The 11,165-nt window shown below is 57.3% G+C and overlaps 1 protein-coding gene across 1 annotated transcript in view; it reads right to left on the bottom strand.

Moving 5' to 3' along the window:
- The window catches only part of Elavl1 (ELAV like RNA binding protein 1), a gene marked incomplete at its 5' end in the record, with an annotated part of 31,860 nt that overhangs the window by 5,190 nt on the left and 15,505 nt on the right, over positions 1-11,165 (bottom strand). The window contains 2 exon segments of the mRNA XM_005413137.2: positions 2,306-2,459; positions 8,109-8,212. Coding sequence (XP_005413194.1) covers positions 2,306-2,459; positions 8,109-8,212 — 258 coding nt within the window.

Below are 11,165 nucleotides of genomic sequence, written 5' to 3'. Positions count from 1 at the left end.
CACTCTCTCTAACCCATCCAGATTGTCAGTTAAAGTGTAGCATCACACAGACCTTCCTTGAGAGAGCCAAATGTGTTATTGTACAAGAGCATAGGGCAAAAAAAAAAAAAAAAAAAAAAAGAGCAGAGGCCAAGAAGTGGCACAATCTCCATATGAGTGAGCTAATAAAATTCACAATTACAGTGAAGAAGCGAGGAAACTGGAGTTGCCCAGAGTGGCCCCAGACTTGCGATCCTGTCTCAGTCGCCTGAGCAGCTGGGATTACAGGCATATACTGCCACACCTGGCTCATTTCTTCACCCTGGAAGGATGTCATCTGAAGGCAAACTCACTCAAACCCACCTGCTGCCCTCCCACCCCCAGGGCCTCACAAAGCCCCAGACACAACAGCCGGTCCAGCAGAAGCTGTCTGGACCAGCGGCCACTGCAAGTCTTCTCCCTGCGGCACACTGTCCTGCTCTCCAGTTCTGTACCCCAGGGTGGGGACCTGGGGGTGAGGGAGGGGCTGTGAGGGAGTCCCCTGTGGTACCCTCTTCACTGGACAGAGGTGTGGGAATGGCACCGAAGGCTGAGGGTGAGCACGCGGGTCCTGCATAGCACCCTGAGGTTCCTGGCTGACACGGGACATGACCCTGAGGTGCCCCCAAAAGCCTAGGACAGTGCCCTTGCAGAGGAGGAGGAGGCAAAATCCCAGCAAACAGATGAGGGGAGCTCTCTGTGTAAGTGACCATTCTCAGCAGGGTGGGGACATACATGCCCAAGAAGCTAAGGTGAGCCCCACGAGAGCCTGGAGGTGGGGTGCATCCTCTGATGACTGGGCTCCACTTGGGCGCTGCTGACTCCCCTTCCCTGCAGTGCTGGGTCACAGCGGTACACAAAGGCTGGGCGGAGCAGTCCACAAGGGGTTCAGAAAAGGAGGGTCAAGGAGCCAACCATGTGCCACTTGTCACCCGACTCAGACACTTTCATGTGGGGCATGGTGGGAATGTATCTGTGTGCTGGCCAGCTGGCTGCATTCCCTGAACTGGCCCTTGAGGGTCAGCAAGGGGGTTCAGGGGGGGCGTAAGAAACTCTTCTCGCATAGATCTGGGGGTTCCATCCACTCCTGAGCAAGGGCAGACTGAAGGACTTGTGTGAGGAACCCTAGGTTGCGCTGGCAGAGGGCACCTGCACCTAGCTGTAGGCCAAACCCAGAGCCCCATGACCTGCCAGTGACCTGCACACAGGGGCCATGTTCCAGAAGCCCAGCGAGCCTCAGCTTAACTGGAGTGGCCTCTTCTCTCCTTGGGTCCCAGCCCAGTATTGTGGCCTGGTGGCTCCAGGTGGAGCTGTCACAGCCAGGTGGGAGAAGACAGAGCCGCTGCCAGGGCCACCCATTCCACGGCACAAAGCTCAGTGTGCATAGCCCCCGCCCACCTCTCCCAGCCAGAGGACCCCACTCCCCCACACGGAAGACTGCAAGCTCACACACAGGTGCCCCATGCTGCTCCCCAGGGGTGCTGATATATGTCAAAAGGGAGGTGGCCTCAGAGCTGGGCCTTCCCTGTGTACTGAACGCCACAGCCAACTACAGATGTACAGTGCACTTTGCTGAGCCTGAGAACAGAGATCTTTCACTCTGGTTTGTCAGCAAGTTCCTGCTCCTGGCAAGAAGAGCGGAGAATTGTAAAGCAGGGGTGCCCTGAACTCTGTGCCCCAGACAAAGGTACACTTGGAACTTGACAGGCCAAGTCCTGGTCTTGGTTCCTAGAAGTCAGGTGGGGCGCAGTATGCATGCAGGTCCCTAACTCATCTGCACCCCAAGCCCTGTGCGGAGACGGCAGAAGGGGCAGCCGAGTGGCTGGGGATGCCAGGAAGGGAAGCCAGGGCCTCTGCTCTCTGAGCTTCAGGGGTGCCACAGAGCTCCCCAGTCACAGGGCCCAAGGAAGGTCTCTTCTGCAACAGTCACCCTGGGTGACGTGGGGATTTGGGACCGTAACAGACACACACACTGCCCACCTGTAATGAGGACGGCAGCAGACAGCTTAGCGGCAACCTTCCTGCCCTGCCTACAGGCCAGCCTGGCACTGGGAGCCTCAGAGGAGCTGTCAGGATTTCTGGTGTTTTCACCGAAAATGGTGGCCTAATCCCGGGGCTCCTTTGAATGCCCTCAGCCTCATCAGTGACAGTCAGTGTCTTCTCATTTCGATTCTGCCCGTCTTGGGAGTAACTAGTGCCACTAAAAACCCCACAGCGAGCTGTCTCCTGGGCAGCTGGACCCGGCCTGGAGGGAAGCCCTGGGCCTGGCCCAGTCTGCCTGCTGTACCTGTGGTCTGATCCACAAGGACCCGGGAATTGATGATTCGCCCAAACCGAGAGAACATGTCCTCCACGTCCTTCTGGGTCATGGTCCTCGGGAGGCCGCTGATGTACAAGTTGGCATCTTTGATGACCTCTGAGCTCGGGCGTGCATACGACACCTTAAAAACAAAACCATCTCCTAGGATTAGGACAGGTATGTGGCTGCAGTAACAAGGGCGCACCCTGTAATCTGGGGTCGAGAACAGCTGGTGCTATGCTAAGAAACTGAGCACAACGCCATTTCCCATTGGTAACCCTGTCAGCCGCAGGGGACGTGCTGGCAGCTCCCACAGGACAGGCAGCAGCAGACACCTTGTCCTGTCCCCTCACCCAGCCTTTGCCATACCCAGGGTGGGCACTGTTCCTACTCCCAGGTGGGGAGGTTGGGCCCACCACAGGTGGGAGACATGGCTGAGCCCCAGGCCCATTTGCTCTTTTCCCACTGTGGGCTGATGCCCTCTCTGATTGGCCGACGGGACAGGCACCACTGGGAGTCCCTCGGAGAATAAATGTTGTCTTTGAGATGGGGCTCAGTATGTAGCCCTGGCTGGCCTTGAACTTTTGATCCTCCTGCCGCAGCCTCAAGCATTCACTATTAAGTGCCTCACTGGAAGGAGGGAGTGGGGGGCAGAAGCAATGGCAAGAAAAGGTGTGAGTGCTCTCTCAGGTTGAGGTGATGGCTGTGGGGAACTCACAGCCAGGAGGAGTGGGAGGACCACAGCTACCCCAGGGACAAGGAGCACCTGGCGGGGCCCCTCTGCCTACAGAGGCGGGGCCTGCAGGTCATATACCATGCTGGTCAGCAGGGAGAGGGGTCAGGGTGAGAGTGCTGGAAGGGCAGGGCTCAGGCCTGTGCAGGGAGCCCACCTCTACAGGCCCTGGGCAGGAAGGACGTGAGGACACCAGGTCCTGTGAGGGGCTGGCAGTCTCTGAGGAGGCAGAGCTGTGCACATAGGTCTTCCCTGGATGCTTCCTGTGTACCCAAAGTGCCTCAGTGTAGCTGTGGTCCCACTCTCCAGGACCTCCCCACCCTGGCCCTGGCCCTTTGCACATCACCCTGCCTGTGCTGTCTTTGGGGTCAAACCTGGCTTTCCACAAAGATGCAGGGGAAACAAGTATTCCCAAGCTGTGCCCGGGGGGTGCGGTGAGGGGGCAGAGTACAGGCCGCATGACTACTCTGAGGCCCTGGATAAAGCCCCGAGGGGCAATGCCTCAGGCCCACTGCTGAAGAAAACTGCCATGCCACAGAACAGGGATCTTCAGGGATCTGTTCTCCAGCCACGGCCAAGCTCAGGGTCACATAGAAACAAATGAGGCTACACTAGAGCAGCTGGCCCCCAGCAGGTATGCACGGACCCTCAGCGTGTGACTGAGGTGCTGTTCCACGGCACCCTGGCCCACAACCCCCTTTCCTAAGTTCCACAAGACATCCGTTCTCCAGCCTCAATCAAGTCCCTTCCTGTCCCATTCCTGGGCAATCTGTAAGCACTGCGTGTCCCCATCCTCCAACCCAATTCACACGCCGGGGGGCTCAGAATGTGACCTGATTGGAGGCAAGTGCCTTGCAGATGTGCTTAGCTAAGATGGAGGAGGGTGGGCCTCTAAATCACTGCCACCATGCCCCTGTAAGGGGGCATGTGGATATGGGCACACACTAAGAGGATACTACATGACAAGGAAGGTGGGTGTGTGTTCATGTCGTACAAGCCCAGAAATGACAGGAATGCCAGCAACCACGGGGGTGGGGGGTACGGACGGACGACAGGACAGATCCTTCCCCAGTGCTTCTAGAAGAGACCAGCCCTGAAGGCAGCCTGACTTGGGACTTGCAGGCAACTTCACATGACAACTATGAGATGGAGCTACTTTCTGCAGTTTGAGCTGCCTGGTCTGGGAATGGCAGCACAGCTGCTCCAGCGGCTCACACACTTCCCTGACCGGTGGCTTCCACTGCTCCTGCACCACAGTGTCCCACCCCCTCCCGACCCTAGTCAGTCAGGGCCACTGCCTCTGTCACCATCTGGACTCCATGGAGCAAACGGTGGGTGATCCCTGGGTGTCCCCAGCACCCAGAGTACAGGCTTGTCGCAGCCACCTGTGGAGTGGGCAGACAGTGCTGGGGTTCACAGTCCTGTCTCTCCGCACTGCCCAGGCTTGCTGCTCTGCTCTGGCCCCGGTAACGTAAGTTACATTATGCTGGTTCGTGGGAACGCCACCAGACACTGGCAGTAAGCGCCCTACCTTCCCATTGCAACCTTGGGAAGGCCATGTCACTCTTCAGAAAACTGGCTTCTTCCGCCCTAAACAGGCTCATGCTTACAGGCCTGTGGCGAGGACACAGCCACGGCCAGAAGGGGCCGGCCACTGTAAGCCTTCCCAAGTGTGAGCTGCACGAGTCACACAGGCCTGCAGTCCCCGTGCCACACTGTGTGGCAGGCTAGCTGCTATCACAGGGAAAAGACAAACATGGGTGGAGGACAACTAGGCTGACTGTGCAGGATGGGGACTCTGAAACCCAGGAAGGCTCTGCTCGCAGGGAGGACGTCCACGCCCCCAGCATGCCCTTGGGCCCTGGGTCACCTAAATCACAGTGCCCTTGCCTTGCACCCCTCCACGAGTGGTACCTCGGCCTCTGTGGGTCCCTGGTTAACTCCTCTTCCTCCAGATCAACCCTGGCTCTCTTGAGGGACCTTGCCTGGCACTGCCTGACCCAGGGCGAGCTGGGGGCTGACGTCAGTGTGCAGGGCAGTGCTCTGGAGAACTGGCAGTGGTGACAGAAGCCCCAGCACCTGGCAGAGGGTCTGGCGCTAGCCGTACTTGTACAGTAAGGATCTGCCTGCCAGCCTGGAGTACTGTAATAAGACCGCCCCCCTACACACACACAACAAATCCAAAAACCCAAAGAACAAGAGCAATGCAAAAAAGTCTGGACTGTGTGCTAGGTTCCTGGTGAGTGGTTCAGAAGCCCTCGGGATTTCCCTGTCATTCCGGAACCATCGGTGGCACCTGGGTTTGTGCTAAGAGAAAAGGATGGGGCGGGCCGACAGAAAGACCAAGCATGTGGTCAGAGGGCTGGGACTCTGAGCCAGCCACACCTACAGAATGAGACTTCCCCAACAGAACTTGACACGAAGCCCAGTGGCACTTCTGGTGGGGGGACAGCCTGCCACGGAGGACAATGAGGCACCCTGACTCCATGGGGTGGGAACACAGAGCTCCGTGTGTTTGGGACCCTGCTAGACCTTGTGCTGTGCACCTCTCCATTTGGTGGTCCCCTACTTGCATCCTTTATAATCAAATGGTAGAGCTGTGAGTTCTGTAAGCAGAAGAGGCCAGGCAAACACCCACACTTGAGTTGGTTGGTCAGAAGCACAGAAGAGGCAGGGAACCCAGGGTGCACCTGGCATCTACATTACGGCAATCTTCTTGGGGATTGTGCCCTTAAACTTGCGAGTGGCCGGAGTCAGAACAGAACTCGAGCACACCGGCTAGTGGCAGCTGAACACAGAGTAGAGCTGTGTGACAGCCAGCCTTTATTAAGCTGTGAGCCTGTCGAGCGCAAGGTGGGCAATGTGACGTCTCCCGATCTCCACGCATCCAGCTCTGCACTGGCATTGGCTGGGGGCTCAGTTAAGGTTCGCTCTCATGAGATGCATGGTGGGAAGACAAAACACCGCACAGCACATTGGAGGAACTACTAAAGCCAGGCCTATGTAGCTCCACGATGACAGGAAGAAAAATGAGGCCCTCACGGTCCTGAGGGACTGATCTGTTTCTACAGAACCTGCAGCGTGGTGGGAGCCCCCGGGAGCCAGACTCTGCTGTGCAAAGGCAACACTGCCGCCTGCGCTTGGCCTCGGTGACAGGGAGAGGCAGCACCGGCCTGCCTGGGCCTGCTCCCCTGGGGTCTTGGGAGCTGCTGGCTTCAGCCTAGGAAGGGCCATTGCTTGCCAATGTCAATCTGGAAGAGGTAAAGGCACCAGATTTACACCACACATGTTGTGTGTTTTGCATCTGAATAAACAGAACTCTACTATTTATGAATAACTGGTCTGCTCTCACCTCAGCCTGGCTGCCTAAGAAACAAGAGTAGGAAAGCACTTTCGAAATGGAGGAGACGATTCCTAACAAATGGGGACCACTAGGCCGAGGACAGACAACCTAGGGCTACTGCAGAACAAGAGGCTGCCCTCGCTAGCCCCTACGGTGCAGCATGAGTGGACACAAGGCCTCAGGAGTCGCGCTCCTGCCCTGGGAGCCCACAGCACCCCCAACAGCTGTGAGGCACAAGGTGAGTCTAAAAAAAGCTGCCAGTCGGTGGGTGGCTCCCAGGCCATGATGAGGGAGCAGTTTAAGGGCGGGGACAGGAGGCTTCCCAGGCTGAACACGCACTGCCCCACCAGGTCAGGAGGCTTCCCTGGTGGGCTGCCACATAAAGTTCCCAGGGTCACCCCATAGTGACTCTGCTCACAGAACTCAGCACCCCTGGCTTCAGATCAAGAGGAGTGACTCCAACCTGGTGTGATGGGGCACATCTGTAATCCTGGCACTCTGGAGGGCTGAGGGAGAAGGTTCAAAAGTTCAAGCCCAACCTAGCCAACGTGGTAAGACCCTGGCTCAAAATAAGGGAGAACAAAAAAGAAAAGGGCTGGAGATACAGCGTTGTGTAAAGGCCCTGGGTTCAATCCCCAGTGCTGGGAGACAGACAGACAGACAGAGACGGAGACAGAGGATTCCAGTATGCACACATCTCAGGAACACGAGGTGAAGAGCCAGTCTGCGGCACCCTGTGAAGGTACGCGCTGAGGGGTGGTAGGCACAGTGGCTGCCGAGCAGCGGCAGGAAGCCAGGTCATGGGGAAGGCCCAGAGGTGTCTTGCATGACAGCAGACAAGGGAACAAGGGCTGGTTCTGGGCAGCGGGTGCTGCTGCAGTAGAGAGCTGGCAGGCAGATACCAGCAACGGGGGTGGGGCAGCTTGGGCTGAGAGCACTGCCCTCCAGGCAGAGGTGGTGGCCAAGCAGCAGGCTCAGAAGGACAGAGGCAGAGGAAGCTGTCTGAGCTGACTGTCTGGGGGGGCCACTACAGCCATGTTGGAGGACCCCCTGCAGGGGCTGCAAGGCTGACACCCTTGTCACTAATCACTGTGACACCTTCCCCCAAATTCTGCCTGTCACCGCAGCATTCACCGTCTGCAGCCCTGCGCCCTGTGGTCCTGGCTCCACCAGGGCCCTGGAGCTGTGCTGCTAGGCACATGGATACAGTGGGTGCTGAATGAACGCGCCAGAGGAAGGTCTGACGACTTGCTAGGGTGAGGCAGGAAGGGCAGAAGGGTGGGGTTGTAGGGTACTGCTGCTGTCACAAGGCAGGAGCCACCGGAAGGCAGAGCTGGCCACACGCTCATAGAGGACAGGAACTGCTTGGGATGGGAACGTGGTGGGGGAGGCCAAAGAGACAAGCGGGGGCAGTGGAAGAGGCTGCTTATGAGCCAACACACCCCAGGGACACCCTGGGCCAGGGATGAGGCCTGACCCCCGTGTATGTTACCTTCATGGGACCCGTGCCGGTGAGGCTGAGGAGGCCATGAGCTACCTGTGCAAAGCCAGGGATGGTCACTGCCAAGGGCACAGGTGACCAGGTTCCTGATGCCATGAAAACCAGGCCTCAGAGGAGTGGCTGTGCTAACAGCTAGCGAGACCGAGGCCGGGCCAGGCCTCAGCAGGACGCTGCCCCAGACAGGAACAGATGAGTGGGGATCAAGCCTCTTTACCTTAATGGTTTTTGACTGGAGCCGCAGGCCGTTCAATGTGTTGATCGCTCTCTCCGCGTCCTTTGCAGTCACATAGTTCACAAAGCCATAGCCCAAGCTGTGTCCTGTGTGGGAGAACAAGAGGACACAGGTAAACCACCTGCCAGTGAGTGGGTAGGCGAGAGGACAGGAGAACCAGCAGGACTCCAGCTGACCAGGGTCAAGGGCACCGTCAGAGCAAAGAGCAGGTAATACTCAGAAATGTTAGGAGCGGTATCTTCTGTGCACGTGGACTAGAGATGGGGCAAGTTTTCTCTGGCAAACTCAAACATGTTTGCAATGAAAAGTCACTTCTGTAATTTAAAAAAGTTATACAAAAGGTAAGAATGTGTTATGATCAGCCTCAGGGGCTGCAGGGCCTCGGCAGTGAGGATGAGGAGGGCCACACAAGACATGCCAGTGAGCAGAGCCCAAGGGCAACTAGCGGTCGCCTTTCTGGCTGTTTCCCTACTTCCTTGTCCCCCACAGCAGGAGACTTGCTGGGCTGTGGCACCATCTAGCGTTGGTTCCGTTTACCTTCCCCAGCACATGTGAGGCCAGCTGGACACAGCTGAGGAGCGAGACGGAAAGGGGCCCAAGGAAAAGCCAGAGCTGAGAATCCCCAGCCCCAGCCAAGGTGCCAGGGCCTCGCCTGCCAGACTCCAGTCACAGTCACCAGCTCCAGGTCAGGGCAGTAGAAAACCTGAGTTCCTAACCATCTCAGAAAACCAGAGGGACAGACAGATGTGGTCCCTGGCCCCTCTTTGTGAAATACTCAGGACAGACAGGAGCAACCACCAGCTAGACAACAGGAGCAGACACAGCATGGAGGGGGCGCCGAGGGGCAGCAGCTGCTGGAAGTGACAAGAGGAGCAGGAGGCTTTCATGCAGCTCACCACGATGCCCTGTAGCACCTCCCTCCCTCTGTTCTGCTCTGGGACAGAGGCTGGGGCTACCTAAAGGAGGAGATAAATACGGCACATTTGTTACAGTACCAAGCCAATCTTCACTCATTACCATTAACACTTGACTCGTGTCCTTACTTCTGCCCCAGGACAGCACCCTCTGCTTGTAAGTCACCTGTCCTCAGACTCCCCTGGCTGTGACAGCATCCCAGAGCGTCCTTATTTTGTATGACCTTACACACTGAAGAAGGTCTGGTCAGTATCTTGTACAACAGCCCCTAAGGTGAGTGTGGTGCTCTCCTTGCAGTTAGCGTGGGTGACGTTTTGGGGAGGAAGACCTCACGGTGAACTGTCCTCCTCGTCACAGCCTACCAAGGGTGCAGGGCACATGCCAGCACCTGGCTGGGTGGTGAGTCTGTGAGGCTGTCCACTGCCAAGCTCTCCAGACCCTGCTCTGGAAGAAGTCATGAAGCGCAGCTAACACTTGAGGAGTGTTACTTCTTTGAAGGTGCAGCAACTTGTATGCATTATTTGAAATTCTGCACAAGATGGTTTTTTTGAGATGCCAACAAAACCTGATCATCTAAACCTACATTTCTAAACAAAAAACCCCCAAGAACTCCACAGATCCAAAAGACTGAGCTTGAGCCCTGAACACAACGAGGAGCACCCGTGTGGCCACTGCTGACTCAGATGCTGCCCAACAAGTCTTTCAGGACATGGTTCCCTGAACCCTGGCGACACTAGGAGCTGCTTGTCTCTTGGGATCCTGGTTCCTCTAGGACACAGAAACATCACCCCAACTGTGCCTCCTCAGCCCTTATGTGCTTCCTGGTGAAGCATGAGCACACACACCTGCCAACATCATACAGACCTACACTACCTACGGTGTCAGGTCCTATGCCTGGCTGGTGACGTTCAGGACAGAGGACAGCTGCTGTCACAATGAAAGTTGTGATACCTGTGGGAGGTCCAACAGCAAACTAGAAATCAATGGGCAAAGACCCCAACACCAAGGCCCCGCAGCAGGGTATGGCATGAGCTCTGCTGCACTGGAAGGGGCTAAAAGCACAGGCCATAAGGGCAGTTGGGAGAGCCCTGACAGAGGCGATTTTAAGCCAAGGCCTCAGTGTGGCTGGGCTCGAGCACTCCAGACAGAGGGACAAGTGCCAAGTCTCCAAGTCTCCAAGGCAGAGGTGACCCTACTGAGCTCCAGAAAGGAGGGGCAGCCGACAAAGCCAAGCACAACTGGCCAGGGCAAAGGCCTGGGAGTGGCCCTGGGTAGAAAGAGGACAATGGCAGGCAGAAGCTCAAGCAAAGCCCAGTGGGGCGGCTGTGAGCCAGGCGAGCTGTGGGGTGAGGGAGGGTGCATGGGTAGGAGAGGCAGCAGAGGACAAAGCACCAAGGGGCTGCAGAGGGGGTGGCAGGCAGGCAGCAGCAGGAGGGTAGGGCTGGTCTGGTCAGTGAGCACCGAGCAGGCGCCTGGGGACACGCATACAGGGAGGAGGGAGGCGGCTCAGTCTGCACAGTGGCTGCCCCAACTGTCTGGAGTGTGGGCAATGGTGCACTTCCGCAGCGCCTTCTTCAGTTTGGGTCCAGGGACACTGCAGCGTGCAAATCCACACTGCCAAGCTCCTGTCCGTCCACTAGACACAAAGGGCCTGCTCCCCTTAGGAGAGAAGGAGATCAGCCCAGGCCCAGGGAGGAAGGCCTGAGGGGTGGCGAGCAGCAGGGGAAAGAGCCCAGCAGGTCAGCATGGCACAGCTCCTGCAGAGGCTGCTGTGAGTTTGGGTGGTGGGGTCTGCCAGGATTTGGAGCCAGGGCCCTTGAGATGGGACATAGGGTATAAAAAAGAAGAAAGGGGGAGATGGTGAGGGAGGAAGACTGCACAAACTCCGAGTCTGAGGTCCAGACATGCCAGAGGCCGGTGCTCCCCAAGCTTCTACCTCCTCAAATTGTAGGAACACAATTCTGCACCCTGGTTCTCCATTTGCCAGCATCAGCTCCAGGCAGTTAAAACCCAGAGGACATAAATAACTCCTTGGAGTGGCTGATGTGCATGCGAGTGGGTCCCGAACTTCTCCAAGTCCCCAGGTGCCAGTGGTGGTCAGAGGAACCCTGGGGGCACCCTCAG

Source organism: Chinchilla lanigera, unplaced genomic scaffold, assembly GCF_000276665.1.
Source record: "Chinchilla lanigera isolate Chin_1 unplaced genomic scaffold, ChiLan1.0 scaffold00162, whole genome shotgun sequence".
Taxonomy (NCBI): domain Eukaryota; kingdom Metazoa; phylum Chordata; class Mammalia; order Rodentia; family Chinchillidae; genus Chinchilla; species Chinchilla lanigera.
This window is presented reverse-complemented; position numbering and strand designations above follow the sequence as displayed.